This window comes from Strigops habroptila, chromosome 2, assembly GCF_004027225.2.
Source record: "Strigops habroptila isolate Jane chromosome 2, bStrHab1.2.pri, whole genome shotgun sequence".
Classification (NCBI taxonomy): Eukaryota; Metazoa; Chordata; class Aves; order Psittaciformes; family Psittacidae; genus Strigops; species Strigops habroptila.
In genome coordinates this window covers 27,845,807-27,864,590 of record NC_044278.2, presented here as the reverse complement: position 1 = coordinate 27,864,590, position 18,784 = coordinate 27,845,807, and the positions used below count along the sequence as shown (strand labels likewise).

General features: G+C 44.5%; 1 protein-coding gene across 15 annotated transcripts in view; it reads left to right on the top strand.

Moving 5' to 3' along the window:
* Nucleotides 1–10,844, top strand: part of TIAM1 (TIAM Rac1 associated GEF 1) — a 191,875-nt gene extending 181,031 nt beyond the window's left edge. For 14 of the 15 annotated variants that reach the window (XM_030477422.1, XM_030477421.1, XM_030477432.1 and 11 more), the window contains 6 exons: nucleotides 1,744–1,852; nucleotides 3,392–3,450; nucleotides 4,403–4,505; nucleotides 5,300–5,387; nucleotides 6,247–6,419; nucleotides 8,395–10,844. In XM_030477422.1, coding sequence (XP_030333282.1) covers nucleotides 1,744–1,852; nucleotides 3,392–3,450; nucleotides 4,403–4,505; nucleotides 5,300–5,387; nucleotides 6,247–6,419; nucleotides 8,395–8,879 — 1,017 coding nt within the window. In that variant the 3' untranslated portion in view covers nucleotides 8,880–10,844. Of the gene's footprint in view, nucleotides 1–1,743; nucleotides 1,853–3,391; nucleotides 3,451–4,402; nucleotides 4,506–5,299; nucleotides 5,388–6,246; nucleotides 7,802–8,394 lie in introns of all 15 variants that reach the window. The other variant, XR_003990240.1, reaches the window with a different exon arrangement.
* Nucleotides 10,845–18,784: the final 7,940 nt, after the last annotated feature.

The window sequence follows — 18,784 nt, the reverse complement described above, 5'->3', positions numbered from 1 at the left end:
TGTTAAGTTGTATCAAATATTTACCTTTCGTGCTGTGTCATTTAAGTAGATCCTGGTGCAAGCACGTAAGTCCCAATCCAATTCAAAAACTGGTTTTCCATGTATGATTCAGCAAGTGGGACCAATCTAAAGAAGTAGTGGGTTAATTCACCTACACGGATTGAGCAATGTTGTGCTTGAGTCAAAATCACATCCTAACCCGCAGTTCACTATGATGATGTCCATGCCTTAGCTCTCCTTGTTACACATAAATAATTTTGTCCCACCAGTCTGAATGGACTGGCATGCTGAGGCAAGTCTGTACTTAGCTCTTTAATCATTTTAAAGAGATCAAAATGTGAGGTGCAGTGTGTGAGAAACTGTTTCTCTTTTAGAAAGTGTGTTAGTGGGCTTGATATCCGAGAGAGCCTCGGGCTTTGGTTTAGATGTCTCATATGGCATATATGCAAACATGTGAAGATCCAGTGTGGCTCAGTACTGGCTGACCATCTCAGAAACCTGTGGAAGGTATCTTGAAGTTTCAGGCTGAGATCTGGACTCTCCATTTACTGATAAAACAGAGGTCTGCAGTCCAGTAGCGCAGGGAAGGAGGGTGGTGGGCAATAAAAAGGGAATGAAATAAGGTCGAGGGAGACTTAGGAGAGGTAGAAACACTAAGGGGCTGATGGGAGCAGTGATGTGGGTGAAGGCTGGAGAGAGACATGACCGTATGAAGTAATGGTAATGGGGTTTTGCTAGCAGCCAGGATGAAGTTGCACACATAACAGGCATTGGGCTACAAAGCAAAGGAGGTCTGGGATTGAGTAGTGTTCAAGTAGTGTTGAAGTGATTGAGAAGTGTGAGAGCTGGATAGTGGCAGCAAGGAGGATCTGGTGGTGGGTAGAGGGCAGAGACGAGGGTTGGTACTGGCAAGCAGTGGTAGAGACAGTGTGTCAGGACATCTGTTGGGAGAGTAATCTGGTGTTAATATGGGAAAGGAGGCAGTTAACACTTCTCTTAGTGTTGCTTTTTGTATTGGGGAGCCTTCAGATTGTTGTACCGGTGGTGTTCGTAGTGTCCTTTGGTAAAAGTCAGACTTCATCGGCAGGAGGGTTGGGGAATGGGATAACATAGCCCCTAGACTGGGGATAGTCCTTCATTTGTCAGTCTGGGAGATGATAAGTCAAAGTGAAAGATTTGGTTGCTGCAGTATTAGTAGGTATCTCCCAATAGTTATGAACTCCTTTATTAGTCTGTTTCCAGCAATGTGGTTTCCACAGATGAGCCATTGGGTGAAATCAAAAGCCACAGCAACTGTGGGGAGGAAGTGCTTTGATTGCTTCACGTAATGTGGTCTCTAAATTTTATCCCAAATTGTGGGATGGGGGCTATGCTTAAATGTTCAAACAAAATGAAAAGGAGCTGGTAGGGAGAAAGATGGACAAGGAATAAAAAAATGCAAGGAAAATACCCAGGTTTTGCCCTGAGTTCCCACCAAATTATGATAGCCAGACTCTGAGTTTGACTTCATGCTCACCAGTTAAGGATTTACATGCATTTGTTGCTCACTGTCACAGCCTGTTTGCACACGCCTGCAGTCATCTGATGAAATATTCCAAAAGTTTGCTTGTGGGGCTTTTTATTGTTCGTTTAGGAATAAATTTCAAGCAAATTTTCTTGAACTGAAAATTCAAGTGAGCTTATTTGAACTGATTACATGTTGTGTCTTTGTGCGTGTCTTTGTGCATGTCTTTGTGTTGGCAGGTTGCAGACCTTTCAATGGGAGACTTGCTCTTGCATAATACAGTGATATGGCTGAATCCTCCTGCTTCATTGGGGAAATGGAAGAAGGAACCTGAGCTGGCAGCATTTGGTTTGTATCCTAGTAATTTTATTTTCGATGCCTAAAAGACTGTCAGCTGTGACTTAGCAGATATTTGTTGAAGGTAGTTGAGCATTGCCGTCCGCAAGGTTAGCTGGAACTTAAAACTGTATTTGTCTCTTTGCTGCAATGGTCAAATTCTCTTTTGTGTTGATCTAAAACTGGTGAAGAATTTGGAGATAACTGCTATAATAGTGCAAGAGTTTCTTAAACCTGTATCAAAGGCTATGAACTGAGAACTATGTAGAAAGGTATTTGTCTCTGAAAAGATACAGATCAGTAGTCAGGTCAATGCCAAGTAACTCTACTTCACATCCTGTAGAATGTGATGGGTGCTTGCAGAGGCTTTGCCTTTTTCCTCCGTGCCTTTTGCCAGAAAGAACTTGTATATTTAAGCTTTAAAAAGTGATTAAAAGCTAAGCCAGGACTCCCAGTGAGTTGCTTTGGAGTGGTCCATCTCCCTCCAAGCAGAGGTCTATCTTGGGCGGCCAAACTAGAAATTGAGACTGCTGTTGGCACAGATCTCACGGTCTTTCCACTGAATTGAAGTATGGTCCCTTGGAAAGGTACATGATAGCTTATATTGGCTAAATCACACATCTCTCTTATTTTCAGAATTATGTCAAGTAATGCAGAGTGTGCTAGGTTTTCTTTATTTGTTCCTGTATTTCTTTACAGGCAATGGGCTTTTATCTTGTTTCCAGAAAGTGATGCTGGTTAGGAAGCCAGTGATTTTTTTTTTTGTTTATTTGTTTGTTTTATATGAAACACATAACAAACGAAGACTTTCAGCTTTGCTCTGGAAGAACATAGAAGAATTGACTGCCTTCCTATAAGCTGGGAAAGCACCTGGTCATACTCTGAAGCTGAATGGTCTCATGAAAGCTGCTAGGAACGTGCAGCAACTCTTAATACTCCAAAAAATCTTTGAATTAGTTTCATAAAGTGTCCAAAATTAAGTGCCCATGCAGTTCAGTCCGAAAACAAAGGGTGCACTTGAGACCTGAAGAAAGAGATCGCAAAGAAAATGGGAGTCTTGAAAGACAAATTCCAACTCCATGTGGAGATTACATGGCAAAAAAGGAATTGGATTACACATCTGCTTGCCAGTGGTGCTCACTTTTGGGTTTAGTATAGACCACTGTCCCACCTGGGAGTGATTCTGTCCATGCTGACTGGCTGCATGTAGCTGAATGCTGCTTGTTTGTCTGAGGTGAACTTAGCTAGGGGGATTAAAGTTTCTAAATTTTTATATGGAACTGTTGCTGTTCGAATAGTTGTTCTGATAATAATAACTTAAACTCTTAAGTTTCAAGTGACTTTGAAGTAGTCTTGTTTTGTGTGGTAAAAGCTGTTGAGCTTGGGTTTTTTGGGAAGAGTATACAAGAGAGCTGTAGGTTTACTCCTGCCTTCCCTCCCTGACTCAGGTGAGGGCTGTCTGAGCAGTTGAAAGGTCTGTGTGGATGGGCATAGAGGAGACCCATTCCCAACCTTACTGACTACATGGCTTTTGTTTCTAACTTTCTTTAGTGTTCAAAACTGCTGTGGTCCTTGTATACAAGGATGGTTCCAAACAGAAGAAGAAACTTGTAAGTTGCATGGACTATTTTGGTGATGCTGTGTGCATTTGTAGTGCTGTGATCAAGATTTGCTTTCCATAAAGCTGTGGTGCTAGAGTGTGCTTATATGTGATCCTTGTTCTCAGCCACACAGCTGAGGTTTTGGGTAATGCCAAGTAGCCTGCTGTTTGGCCTGGGCACAGCAGTGTGAAAGCATTCATTCAGTTTATCCTTTGCTCTCCCTCATGTTGCCTGTTCCATCCATTCCATGCTGTGGAGTGGACTTTCATGAAACAAGGTATCACCTTGAATGTCTCTCTTGTGTTTGACTCTTTGGTCAGTGTATGTGAACCAAATATGAAAGCTGATGTCTCTCAACTTTCCTAGTGAAACACAATGCCCTCGTTTCAGTTCTGGCTGTTGCATGACACTGACCAAGTGCTGACTGCTCTCAGCTAAATTAGATGTGCCTACAGTATATACATACCAGTGGATCCTACTGGAGTTTGGGTTTAAAAGTTAAAGCTAAGCTTGATGGTAAACATGTGCTACAATAGGGAACACAGTTTATATTAATGCAGAAAACTTTTTGATTCCCACGTATGGCATAAACTGAAGTGTGATTTGAAATGCTTATATGGTTTGTCAACTGGCCACAAGATAACTTCGGAGTGAGTAAAGCAAAACTGATGCATGTTTGTACACATATGTGCGCTTGGAGGAGAGAATGCAGCATTGGTCTCCAATGACTTTTGAAATCATTAATAAGATTGATTGGCCTAATGGTTGCTTTTGTCTGGATTTTAGCAAGATCTTCATAGATAGGCACTTCCATGACACTGGTTACTAAGATGCTGGAGTGAGAAAATAAGAATTGCAACAAGTCTCTAGCTGGACATTCTCAGTGCAGGGCACACAAGAACTCTGTGTCTGACTATCTCAAGGTGTCTCATTTCCTAATGGTATTTTGAAATTCTTCCAGGGAGGATCACATAGAGCTTCAATTTATGAAGACTGGGATCCATTCCGCTTTCGCCACATGATACCTTTAGAAGCACTGCAGGTTCGCGCGTTGGCAAGTTCAGGTAATGTTCCCGCTGCATGAATTTGGCAGCGTTCTCAACGTTTGGCCTGAGGGCATTCACTGACTGATGTTTGTCCTTAGTACATGTGCATGCAGTTTCTAGGACCTGAAAAAGGAACCCTCAACCTCAACATCCATAGTAGTCCTGGAGAGAGAGATGAAGGAGCAAAAGCTCCAGTTGTGTATCTTCAGCTTGTCAGTACTTATCTGAAGCCAGGCAGGGTTCTGGAAAAACAGGGCAAAGTTGTTGCTGACTCTGGTTCACTGTTCCTCTTCTGGAGACTAGAAGGCAATCTTGCAGCTGTGAGGCAACAAAGCTAGTGAATTCTTTTGGTTTTGCATTGATGGCTTCATGTGAAAATTGTAGTATTAAAAATTTCAAAATTTTAAACAATTTGGTCCCTTTCTAGTGCATAAGAGAAAGTGGAAAGAACATGGGAGGTAGCTGTAAAATGTGACAGTACTCTATGGAATACCTGAAAAGCTGGATTGTTGGTTTTTTTTTGTTTGGGTGTTGTCTTTTGGGTTTTGGTTTGGTTTTGGGATTTTGTGGGGTTTTTCCCATATTTTTAATGGGACTGAGTGCGTATAAAATACTACTAATTTTTGGCAAGTTTAAGTCTGTTGTTTCATTAGTCACTTGCCCACTGCTGCCTTTCAGCCATGACTTAATATTATTTGCAGTGTATTATCTGTTGGTCTTAAACCATTTCTTCAGAATTATTGAATAAATACTCTAATCAAGTTTAAATATAAGAAACTGTTATATGAAGTTCTGCTTGCTTTTCACTTCAGATGCAGAAGCCAATTCTGTATGTGAGATTGTCCATGTTAAATCTGAGTCTGAAGGCAGGCCAGAAAGAACGTTTCACCTTTGCTGTAGGTAAGTGTGTTTCTGTTTTTCAATGGCAGCTGCATCTCTGGACCCCAGCTTGCCTGTCTTTGCTTTAAGGCAATCTGTGAAGAACAAGTAGGGAAAGCTGGGAGAGGGTGTTAAAGCCTTATTTCTAGCAGGCAGAATTTTTTAAAATGTGTTAAAGTAAAGGTGTATATTTGATCAGCCTTGCACCATTATGGGAATATCCTTATTACAGTTTTCCTTTTAAAATTTACATCCAGTTAAACTCCGGCAGTGCATCTTTATGCCAGGTATCTGCTAATGTGTCATGTTTAGCTGGCACCTTTCATGCCACCACATTCTGACCGCTGCTCTTAGGGTGTTGCTCTCTCCTTAAGTAAGCTTTGTCCATCTTCATTGTGGTGGTTGTGCTGATGTGTTTTAGAGTTCAAGTAAGAGCGTGGTACACAAGTAAACCAGGATCCAACAGAGCTGATACCAAAACAATTCCTATTACTAGCTAGTACAGAGTTGCAGGACTTCTGCTTGGTGTGTGTTAACAGGAAACAAACGATTTAATTAGCCACCATAGATCAGCTTGATGTGTATCAGACAAAGCGAAGTGTGTGATAGGTAGTGGAGGGAAAGGAAGCCTCGAGGGGGGTAAATGGCTAAATGTTTTTTTAATGAACACTGTATTTGTTTCCTTGGATGTGCATTGCAATGACTATTGATTTAGCTTTGCTCTGAAAATTCTTTTAAATTGAGTCTTCTTTGGGGGAGGTGCGTGCCGGTCAGTTTGCACTGTCTTAAATTGCAGGACTGGTCATTATTTAGCTCACAGTGAGCTTTTAGCAGTTCCCAAGAGATAACACTGCCTTTTGTTTTCTTGCCTATATTTCAGTTCACCAGAACACAGGAAGGACTTTCTGAAGGCAGTGCACTCGATTTTACGGGATAAACACAGAAGACAGCTTCTTAAAACCGAAAGTTTGCCCTCATCCCAGCAATATGTTCCTTTTGGTGGAAAAAGATTGTGTGCTCTAAAAGGTGCAAGGCCAGCCATGAACAGGGCAGGTACTGTAGGGCTACAGACTTTCAAGATCCCAGTAACCCCAGCACCGTTGTAGGACATGTGGTGGTGTCTGTTACTTGTATATTAGGATTAGCATTCTCTCCTGTGTATGTAAAAACTGCTTGTTTTCCATGCTTCACCTCCTTGAGAGCCTTAAATTGCCTCTTTACCTTGCTTTGCACTCAAGGCTCAGCTTCAGACCAGTCCTTCTGGTGAGGAAGGAAGAAATGGGATTCTTGTCAATACCGATTGGCTGTGCACTTTAATCTGGAGATGGGTTTCAGCTGAACAAAGCAGAAGCCTGCTGCATATTTCTTAAAAGCATGTACAGAATTTCGAGCTAACCCTAGCACTTTTAAACTAAAATGCACAAGAAAAATCAGCTCCCCTGAGTGAGTGGCTTTGTTTGAAGAGATAGCTTTGTATGTCCTCCATTTTAGCCTTTTCAGCTGTAGCTAAGGGGCACGTGCTTCTACTTCTCACATTTTGAGAAGCATGCACTTGATTCTATTATTTTTGTAATGGCCTGTCCTAAACCATGGATTTTTCCTTTCAGTTGACTTCAGGCAAAAGCAATGAGAGAATCCCAGGGAAAAGCAGGTTTTCATTTTCAGAACACTAGATGATGGAGGGAAGAAACATTTGCTTCCAACTGAAAAGTACACGGCACCGCTGCGTGTTTTGTTCTGGTCTGGTTTGGGGTTTGGTTTTTTTTTTTCTGCTCATTAGATCCAGCAATGTAGACCACCAGGCTTTCTGTTCCTCTTCTGTAATGGGCAGGCCAGACCAATAACATTCGCAGCATGGCTTCTCACTCGGGGTGTTGCTAGCCATCTGCCTTAGAGACACTTAAAATCATAAGGAAGAAGAGTCAAAGGAGGGCCAAAATGCAACTGTTTTACCACAATGCTTCTTCAACCAGCCTGTTGGGCTAATCTGCTGCAGATGCCAAACCTTCTGTCAGGTTGGCTCACTGGCACATTTGCATGGTGAATTCTGCAGAGATTAAAATCTCCTCTTAAAGTCCAGACCTCTCACTACAGTTAAAATTTACAACTGCTGAGCTGTTGTACTTAATGCATGTTTTGAGGCTCAGGAATATTAAAATGTAACCCCACCCCCAAGCTAGAGTTTAATAAATACATAGTGGAAGTGCTAAGGTGCTGTTTAGTGGAGGGGGACAAACTATAACCTGGAAGTTCACCTGCTTGCCGTGGAGCTACGTGTGAGTGCACGTAAAGCGCTGGAATGCCTGCAGGTCCTTCAGCTGCAGGATTCATCCCCTGCTTTGCCTCACAAGCCTCTTATGAAGATGTTCCAACACAGAAGATGTGAATTTGCTAATTGGGCCAGTTGCAAAAGCTAGTAGACCAGCTGATGCTGAGTAAGGAACTTCTGAAAGTTTTTTCTGGTATTGGGGTTTTCTGGGTTTTTTTTCCCCCTAGTAGGGAGGGAGCGGGGAGGGAAGTAACAGAGCCTGGACAGGGAACTTAACATCCCCATAAATAACGTGAGAATTGCAGCATCTTCAACACTGAGGTAGCTACTTGGAAACCTATAGTTTTGCTTTTACCTGGGACAAAACAATTTCCCGTACTGAGGCGTAAGGCTAGTTGGTTTTCGTAGTGTGCTGACAGCAGGGCACTGCGTGTGAGAAGCTGAGCTGAACAGATGTACTTTGTGCTGGCTGGCTGCCTGCCTACCGCTTAGGAGGAACAGTAATTGTGGGCCATTATCCCAACTGTGGATCTGAGTAGCAGAAACTCCCTTTTTTAGCTGGAGAGAGACCTGTGCTGAGGAGTTGAGTGAAGTGTGACTTGTTTGCAGAGAGCATGCCGAATGACTAGGTCATTCGTGGGAGTCTGCCTGCTTTGTGCCTAGTGGTGTTAAATAAAGGGCCCCTGGAAGACTGTCTTTTTAAAGAGAGTTGTACCATGTGTAAAAAGCCTGTGGGGTTTTATCTTTGTGTGTGCACAGTGTCAGCCCCAAGCAAGTCTCTTGGGAGGAGGAGGCGGCGGCTGGCCCGAAACAGGTTTACCATTGACTCAGATGCCGTCTACACGAGCAGCCCTGAAAAAGAGCCCCAGCAGCCCACGCACAGTGGGGACACTGACCGCTGGGTAGAGGAACAGTTTGACCTTGCTCAGTATGAGGAGCAGGAGGACATCAAGGAAACGGACATCCTCAGCGATGACGATGAGTACTGCGAGGCCATGAGAGGTGCCATGGCTGACCGAGACCTTCGGGAGCGGCTGCAGGCAGCCTCCATCGCGAGCAGCCAGCCGTGCCGGGGGGACCACCCATGCCCAGCCATGGACACGCATGCCTCCAGGATGACCCAGCTGAAGAAGCAGGCGGCCTTGTCCGGCATCAATGGCGACGTGGAGGGCCATGGTGAAGAGGTCATCTGGGTCAGGCGTGAAGACTTTGTCCCTAGCAGGAAACTGAACACAGAGCTCTGAACTGGTCCCCTTCCCCGCCTAGATGCGTAGGTCTCCCCATCCCGCCCTCATCCTTCCCTCCTGCCCCCGCACACTGCGGAGAGCTGATCCCGATAGATTGCACACTTGCACACACCATTTCGGCAGCTGAATTGGTCCGAAGCCATGTGGCCACACTTTAGGCAACTGTAAAACGCTCAAAACCTGGAACGGAATAAGCTTAAGGTCCTGTCTTATGTTACCAAGGGCTTTCACACTATTTTATTTATTCTAAAATAATCAGGGGCTGAAATCAAGTACGGGGAGAATATAATCACTGGAAAACAAATTACTCTGGATGTCTTAACCTACATGCAGCGAACTAGCTTAAACAGAGCACAACGAACAGAGGGTTTTATAGCTGTAAAATGTCAGTCGTAGGTTCATCTCCTTAATGAGGAAACTGCCTTTTTAATGTGTACAGTTGCAGTATTCTTATTACTTTTCCCTCTTTAAATGTAAGAGAATATACATGTATTTTAGGAGTGTGTGAGGAAAGGTTTGGGATTTATGTTGTGTTAAGTCCTCTTGGTCTGTGGCTGGTCTAATTTAATGTCAATGTTGGAAGCTCTAGTTTTACAAACTGTTATAAAGATGCCAAACTCTCTTAAAAGAGATCCAAATTTAACACTTGAAGAAATATTTTTTTGTACTTTACCTGAGATGCAGGGGCACAAAGGGATGAGAGTTTTACAGCATTAGCGTAGCTCCATGTCTAGGATACAAGGCTAGCTTTTTGCAGAGGGATAGGAATGGTGGTTTTATATTAAAATATGAACTGGAAACTCTTATTTAGGTATAACTTTCTTCAGGAAAAGGATTATTGTATATGTTTGAGACTGGAGTTTAGTTAGATAATAAAAAGAATAAAACAAAATTACATGACTGAACTGTAGTGGACCAAACCGATCCACCTCGGATGGAGGTTGGAGCGTAACCTCGCTGGAGCCAGTGTGGCAACATCACAGATCTGTTTGGTCCACTCTCTCTGGCAAAGTTTGGGCTTAGGGGACAGGGAATTCATGGCCAAAAAACTGACCTCATCCACTCTGCTACTGTGGGTGAAACTAGTGTATTTTAATTCCTTTATAAAAGCTTTTCCACTGCAATAGATTATGAACAAGTTCTACACAAGCGAACCTCTTTAACATTTAAAATCTTTATTTAAACATCTAAAACAGGGTAAAATGTGACTAAAATCTTGTGGTTTTTAAGTAGACTTCCAAATACGAAACACAAAATAGCACTTTTTTTTTTTTTTAAGATTTATATAGCTTTTCCCACATCAGTTTCACCTATAGGAAAAAAGGAAGATTATATGAAATTTTCTTTTTTTTTTTTTTCTTTGTTGGTATCTATTGATGTTTGACACATTAGTAGGTACTTTGAAAACCTGAAATTTTATAATAGCTTTAGGATTATATTTTATAAAATCCACTCTGACTATATTTTAAAACATAACAAAAATTATTCCCCCCCAAAACCCATCACTGTCTTTGTGTCCCAGCTAGCATTCTCCCCTTGCCCCCTCCTTTCTGGTTTCTGGTGCACTATACTTGATCTTATGAAAGCTTTCTCCATTAACTTTTTGCTATCTTCTGATTTCTTTTCGTAAGAGCTTTAGAAAGGTTTCTATACCCTTTGTATTATCACATCATTGTTTTATATCATCTACCTGTCAGTTGTGTCCCAGCATATTAGAGAAGCGGAGGTTTTAGCTGTCCTATGCTGTACCCAGCAGAATACAGTCAGTGCTGAAATACTGGAAGGCCGGTACTGGGAAGGTACCGTTGTTCTTGTACATAATGTCATGACATGTCTATGTCAAAGGTTCTTATATATTTCTTTTATAAGCTGAAAGAAGGTCTATTTTTATGTTTTTAGTTCTATGAATGGAACGTTGTAAATGCCTGTCAGAAATAAAATACTGGGAAAAATAAAATGCAAGAGAGTGGTGGTATGTGTGTGTGCGTGCTCCAACACAGGTGCCTGTCTTAGTGGAGGCAAGCAAGTGGAGGCCAAGTCCTACAGCAGATGAAGCTGTTGGGATTACTCTTCTGGCTTTAAGAACCTCTAGGGAGTCTCCTGAATATTAAGTTTTCCATCCTTAGCAGAGCATGCCCTGTACTGTGTGTACAGGATATTCCCTTACAATAGGTTCAGCCTGCCTGGGCTCTGCTTTTTGGTGGTGCATGAGCTTAGGGGTAAATACAGCTCCTTTGGCCAGCATGTGGTGAGTTTCAGTCTGTCCCACGTGAAAGACTAGGGCAAGCTTGTTGGCCTCCCCTCGCTCCAGTTGAAACCTCAGCTTTACTTATTTATTAATTTCCCCAATGGAAGGTCTGAACATGGGACCTTGCCTGTTAGAGGATGGGAAACACGACAGACATGAGGTCAAATGATATAGATGCCAGTATTTGCCCACAGTGTGCCTATTTGATGTGCACCTTGAGTCAAAATGAAGCTTCCCTTTAGTGGGACCACTGACTTTAACATGGCATGGTCAGCAACACTGTTCCCCAAACCCATGAAGCTGCATCAGCCTCTACTGAAACATGAGTGCAAAGCGTGCTCAGTAGAGAAACAAATGCGAACAAGTGTGAACTTATATTTTAAATGGCACCATCTCTCCTTAGATATGTTCATGTGTTCGTCTCCTTCACAGGTTTAGTGTGTTTACTGACGTGGCAGAGGGTTTGGAACTAGATGATCTTAAGGTCTTTTCCAACCCAAACCAGTCTATGATAACTACTGCAATGTTTCTAGCAAATGAGTTCGGCTTTCAGTTGGTATATGAAGCTGCTTAAAAAGCTTGTCCTACTGCAATAACATCATGCCTTGCATTAAAAATTCATATGATGTAGCTTGCTTATCACATAGCAAGCCTTACATAGAAGGTGTGATAGGTGGAAAGTGTAATGCTATGGATCAGTTCATGTATTCTCACCTACCAGTTACTGTAGTTTAGGAAAGAGCCCTCAGCTAAGACTCAGCTGGTATTTTGCCGAAGTGAGAGTTGCTATTTTCCTTCTCATGTCCATAATTAGCCAGGCCTGTTTCTTTTCCTGTGCTGGCCACAAGGAACCTTTAGTAGATATTTTAAGAAGAGAGAGAAAAAAAAGTAGCAAATTCCAGCAGAATTCCAATTACATTGGAAGAGTTCTCTGGCCTCACCATGGCTGGTTGTTTGGCCAAACCCCCTCCCTTTGGGGTGCTGAATTTTAGTCCAGATATAAAGGAGGGTGCTGTGGGTTGGTGTTTTGGGCAGCCTGGGCAGGAACTGGCCTGTGAATGAGACCTGACTCCCACCACTTCTCTTTAGGGGAACTAGAAGTACTGGGTGAAGTGTGTGGATTCTGGCAGATTGTCTCCAAAAGGTGGGCTGGTGGACATGAGGGAACTGGTTTATTAGAAAACAAGATATTATTGCCAGAGCTGTGAGAAGAGCCTTGCACAGCCCCTTGGTCTTGCCTGTAGTAGAACAACAGCAGCAGGCATCCGTGTTGGGAGTGCAGGCAGCCGGTAACACTGAGGTTTGGGAAGTGCTTTTCTTAACTCTGGTCGTACCAGTCAGTTGTTTTTTGTTGTCAGTTGTTTTTTGTTGTCAACTCTAGCAGACTTGCTTTCCTTTCACCAGCTTCAGGACAGCGCAGGAAATACTTGTTTCTGAGGCTATTGTCTCTGCAAATAACATGGCAAGGATGTGACCCTGCTCCCTGTGTGTGGCTATTTTAAATGTTGCCAGATAATCACGGAGACAGCAAACAGTGCTTCCCATAGCTCATGTTCCCACTCTCGGTGTCTTCAGCAGCTTGTTTTCCTTTCAATTTTATTCTCAACAGTTGCTGACGTACTTCTGCTGAACACTAGACTCTTCATTTTCAATCCTTTCAATTGCAAGACCTGTCATGCATGTTGATTGAAGACTGTCAGCGTGTCAATATTACTGAATGAGTCCAATCCAGCATTTTGAAGCTTGCTGTGTCTCTGCCTTATTCTGGGGGGAAATAAGGAGAAAGCAAGCCTTTGAAAAATTGCTTCCTCTTTTCTTTCAGCCACATCCTGTTAATAATACATAGTGCTTCTGCATTGTACGTGGGCATAAGCTTGAGCAGGGTTTTGCAATAATGAAATCTTATAGCAGCCTTAGGGCCTGGGTAAATTGTTCCCCTTTTAAGCTTGACAAATGAAGGCAGTACACAGAAGGAGGAGTACGCATGAGGTTATGCAGCAAGCCTGTGGTACCTACCAGTAGAAGGCTTACAGAAGGCTGTTTAGCCATTAGTCTGGAGGATGTTTGCTTTTTGTTAATGTAAAGAAGTAATTAGCTAGAAGTAGTGAGGAATCCCTTATTATGGCAGAGTAATAAAGTGATCAGAAAAATCAGACTGCTGGGGCAGCAGGGGTTTGTTTGTCCATGATGTACAGCTGCAGTATCGAGTTTGCTTTCTCCTTTCAATTCTGTGTTTCCAATTAATTTAATCAGAGGGGGAAGGATGTTGATGAGTCAGTGAATAATTGTCACGAATGACATATTTTCCATGGAGGAAATAAATCCATGGTTTCTGTGGCTGTTCCCCTCTGTGCACTGATGTTACAGGTGATGCTGACTGTAGATGGCCTCAGGGGAATATGCCTCAGTGTGCCTGGAATAACTGCTTGTGCCAACACAATCCTTGCAGGAACCATATGGAGAAATCCTAAGCAGCCTGGTCTGATTCCAGAGCTGGCCCTGCTTGGGGCAGGGGCTTGGACCAGAGACCTTACCGAGGAGCCTTCCCACCTGCGTTATCCTGTGGTGCTGTGACTCCTCTTCTGCACCCTTCCATAACTGGTCATGCAGGATAAATTTCTGTTGGTTTGTTTGGGTTTTTCTTTTCCAATCAGGAGCAAACTGCAAAACGTATCTTGAATACTGTGTCAAAAGATGAAAATATTGCAATGACACCAAATAGACACATTCCCAGGAGATAAAAGCTTGGTGACAGTCTTCCATAGCAAATGTCAGGAGCACAGATTTACTGTAGGGGTGGGACAGCTGAAGAGGCTGTAAGCCACCTTCTCTTGATCCTCTCACCCGCGGTGAGAAGTGTTTGGTGCAGGTGTAGACACATTTCCTGGGATGCCCCTGGTCTACTAAACACAGTAAATGGCAGAAGTGCCTGTTTGCCACTAATCCCTGGGTCTTTGCTGTAAAAGCATCACTGGACTTTCACTCAAACTGTGTTTGGGTATATAAAATCATGTTTTCTACTCACCTGTCTTCTCCCAGTTGAAGAAAGATACTTCAGGAAATACAAGAAAATCTCCCCTTCACACCCTGTTTTGGCACATCAGAGTTAAAGGTACCACCCCCCTTTCTCACAGAGCCCTGTAGCTGTTCAAGGCCAGCATGCTACTCAGAATGCAGCTACTCTGAAGGAGGGGTCTCTTGGGAAAGGCTGACTGCGAGGGGCAATGGAAGTTAGGGCATGCCTCAGGGCTCCCCTATAGATGTGTCCAGCGTCCTGCCTCAAACAGTATCCACAAATGGCATTAAAGAAAACTGAGTCCTGCGCCGTGGCTTTAGTAGCTTTACAGTGACCTCTGCTTCAGGAGGTTGTCCAGTGCTCCCTTGAAGCCAGGTAAGCTTTTCGTAGCCAGACACCCTTTGGCAAGGAGTCTCAAAGGTCTGGTACCCAGACAGGGATGTGCCACTTTTGCTCATTCTGAATTTTGATCCCCCTCGTTTCGTTGACACCTGTAACTTTTTACATTGGAGGAAACTCAAGAGTCAATCTCTACTTACTTTCTCCGTGTCACCCCTAACTTTAGAAACCTCTGTCACATTCCTCGTAGCCAGCTTTTTTTTCCAGTCTAAGCCCTTTTAAGTACTAAAGGAGCCATTAATCCATCTCATTAAGTCTGCAGAACTTCCTTCCTTCCTCAAAAGATAATAGAAATTATGAAGGTACAACAGTGAAAAGAAGTAGAAATTAAACATCTTGAATATGTTGCCAGCAAGTCCGACAGGGGTTGCTAGAATGGTTAAATTTTGCAGAGCTCCACATCTCTCTAGGGGATGACAATAAAAGACACAGAAAGGAAATGACATGAAAATAAGGTATGGTATCTACAGCAGTTCCTACAGCAGCATCTCTCACGGCAAGTTAATGTTTGCTATTTGAGATAGGATTATTTTCAGCTTGTAATACTACCAGACTAATCCAAAACCTTCAGGAGGTCAGTGAAGTAGTGGAATGGAGAAGGAGAGTCAGGGCATCAAGCAGAAAGCAGCACACAACTAGGAGAGCACACACAGAGGCAATGACGAGTGGCTCGTGTATGTCAGCTTGCTGTGCACTTCACTGCACCAGATCTGAAATCCTTCCCGCTGCTTTGGCTTGAAAGCTCTGTGCTACCATAAGCTACCTGTCCACGTGTGTCACAGAGAGAAACTTCCTCCTGCAGTTCCTCTTGCAATTCCGTGCAGTTCAGAGAGGTCAATACCAACGTCGTTTTTGAGCGCTGCGACAGACTCCTGCTGGAGAGGTGGATCGCTATGTTACATCTACAAAATTAGCTGCTGACCCGTACGTAATCACACATTGTTACAACAACCAAGTAATCTGCTCTTGGGGAAAAAATTGTCTGAAATGAAATAGGCAACCTGAGGAAATAAGAAATAATTAGAAATAGCGTATTGAAAAAAAGAGGAAGGAAGAGGGCCTGGAATTAATTAATGTTGCACAAACCGGATCAAACCCAGAAACTGAGATTCATAAAGCTGCAGAGAGGCGTGAATAGAATATAAAGTATATGCTACACTGTTTACGAAAGGAGAGCAGGCTCCGAATCAACATCTGGTGTGCCTGGAGTATGGCGAGGAAAAAGCCAAGTGCTCCTCCATGCCCAAGGGCCAGCAGGCAGCTGTCCTGTCTGAACCTTTGCACTCACTGTACCTACAAGAATTTCTCTGGGTACCATCTTGCACCAGATGCTGTCCTGCTTCTCTAGCCTCTAGGGCTCCCCCGTGTTAGTTCAGAAGGGGTCACAAGACATTTGCATGTGGCCATGGTATTTGGGAGACTAAGGGAGTTCCACAGCACAGGCCACAGACACAGGTTGTTCTGGGTCACCTGTTGCCAGTGCCAGAGTAGTCTCCGGTGCTACGTGTAAAATCTAATCGCACAGCCATACTTCCAGCAACTTCCCTTTCAATTCCTAGAAAATGCTTATTGCTTTGCACAGTCATTGCTGTTTGGGTTTCCTCCATGGAAACTCAGTAAGCCCTGAGGCTCTCCTTCTGCTGCACAGGGCCAGCCCTGTGTGGTTTCCCTAGGATTTGGAAGGCTTTGCCCTGCTTAGCCAAGGCAACACACAGCTATGGTGAGTTGATGGGTTGACCCTGGCTGGACACCAGGTGCCCACCAAACCTGCTCTATTGCTCCCCTCTGCTGAACAGGGGAGAGGAAAAACAATGAAAGGCTGGTGTGTTAAGATAAGGACAGGGAAAGATTAGTCACCAGTTACTGTCATGGGCAAAACAGACTTGGCTTGGGGAAAATAGTTTAATTTATTACCAGTCAAATCAGAGTAGGATAAAGAGAAATAAATCCAAATATATATATATACATAAAACCGCATGCCCCCCACCCCTCCCTTCTTTCCAAGCTCAACTTCACTCCTAAATTCTCTACCTTCTCCCAAGTGGTGCAGGGGGTGGGGAACGGGGGATCATAGTCAGTTCATGACACATTGTCTCTGCTGCTCCTTCCACCTCAGGTGAGAAATGCTGCTCCCCTGTTAACCTCCATGGGCTGCAGGTGGATATCTGCTCCCCTGTTAACTTCCAAGGGCTGTAGGTGGATATCTGCTCCACCATGGACCTCCATGGGCTGTGGAGGCACAGCCTGCCTCACCATGGTCTGTACCATGGGCTGCAGGGGAATCTCTGCTCCGATGCCTGGAGCACCTCCTCCCCTCCTCCTGCACCGACCTCAGTGTCTTCAGGGATGTATCTCTTATATTCTCACTCCTCTCTCTGGCCGCAATGAGCAGTAACTTTTCCCCTTAAATCTGTTAGCCCAGAGGTGCTACCACTGTCACTGATTGGCTTGGCCTTGGCCAGCAGCGGGTCCATATTGATGCGCTGGCATTGGCTCCGTTAGACACAGGGGAAGCTTCTTGCAGCTCCTCACAGCAGCCACCCCTGCAGAACCCCTACTACCAAAACCTTGCCATGCACACCCAACAGAGCAGTACAGGGTCCTCCAGGGTGGTGTTTCAGCTCAGGTTCCTCTACTGTGCCTAATGTTCTCCAAGTGTTTTGTGATGGACAGCGTAAGAGCAGCTGACCTGGTGGTCGGTGACTGTGCAGGAGCCCGTGATCTGCTTGCTGGAGCGATCAATGCAGTTTGGTCCTGATGACCCAGTCTGAGCCTTATCTGTCGCTGATGCTCAGGGCTAACTGTCAGAGAGGCTGTGAGCTCCAACATCGCTTCAGCGCGGAGCCAGAGCCCCAGCCGACCTCAGTGCTCTGGCCCCAGAACTGCTGGCAATCGGCCGGGCAGCTCACACTCCGCGGGGCAGAGCAGAGGCTGGAGGAGCGTTTCTGCAAGAACCCACACGGTGCTTTTCCCAGGGAAAAACCCCTGCTGGGCTGCCAAGAATCCCGGGGCCGCTCTGCCTGTGGCGCAGTGACCACACAGAGCCCCAAGCCCATATGCGCCCGGCCGCTTTTCTATGGGGGGAACAGGGGGAGAGGGCAAAGCAGGAGGACACCGATACCCAGTATCTCCTCCTCACAGCTCTCGGGCGGGCCGAGGTCCCGTTCCAGGCTGTGGCCAGCTGGGGTCACTCTTCTACTGCAAATCCCCCCTGCTCACTGCTTCCCTCCCACCCTGCCGAGCAGCTCGTTCGAAAACTCGGGAATGTCCGCTTTCGGGAAACAAATAATCAGAAAATAGAGGAAAAGGCAGGCGCGCTCCGCAGGCAGCCCAGCACCATCCTCTTTGCTCGCGTTACACAAGGCATCCCGCGCAGTTGCAGGGATCCCATCGACCTGGCGCAGGGTGCTGGCTGGGTTTTACGTCATTCCATTAGAGAAAGTAATTTCCAAGGGTAGATACAGATTCGCTTCTTCTCAGCAGGGATTAACCCCCTTTAATTAACTCCTCCAGAGATATTAGAGGGTTTAGTGTCTTTGTAGTTGTCCAAGCACTAATGACACTGGGACTGATGGTCCTGGTCCGTGGGGATCTGCCCCTGTGAAGGGGGGCAGACTGTCCCTCAAGCTTGTGGTGCTAAGTCTCCAAAGAGACCAAAGGATCCCATCAAGGATTTAAAAAGGAGAAATGGAGAAACATGAATGGAGAAACACCTTCTAATAGGCAAAAATGTTGAAGATGGCCAGCTGCTCACCTCCATCATGAGGCCTGTGTCAGTGCTTTAAATGAGGCAAATATTGCACAAAGAGAAACAGATTTTGTACCTGCAAATCTTGGAAGTGGCATGTATGGCCCATCTACCCTGTTGCTGTTGCAGGATCTGCAAGGCGGTGTGGGAGGTAGCAGCCATTCACCAAGATCATTTACAGGGTTATGCTGAGAGACTTCCTGGCATGCCCTGGCTGGGCAGGTCAAGAAGAGAGCAGAACATCACTGAAGTTTGTTTTGAGAACTGCAGCACTGTGCTTAAAAATGGCAAGTGAAGAGCATTCAAGAGTTCTCTGTGATACTAGAGAGTTTTGGGAAAAACTCTGCTGTTGGAGTAGAAAGGCAGTTCAGAAGAATCTACTTCATCCTCTCCCATAAGTTCCTAATGCAGCATTAAAAAAGCCCTTTAGATCTCCAGTAAGAAACTAAAAGGCTCAACTAGAGAAAGAGCATCATCTTTCTTCGAGGTCA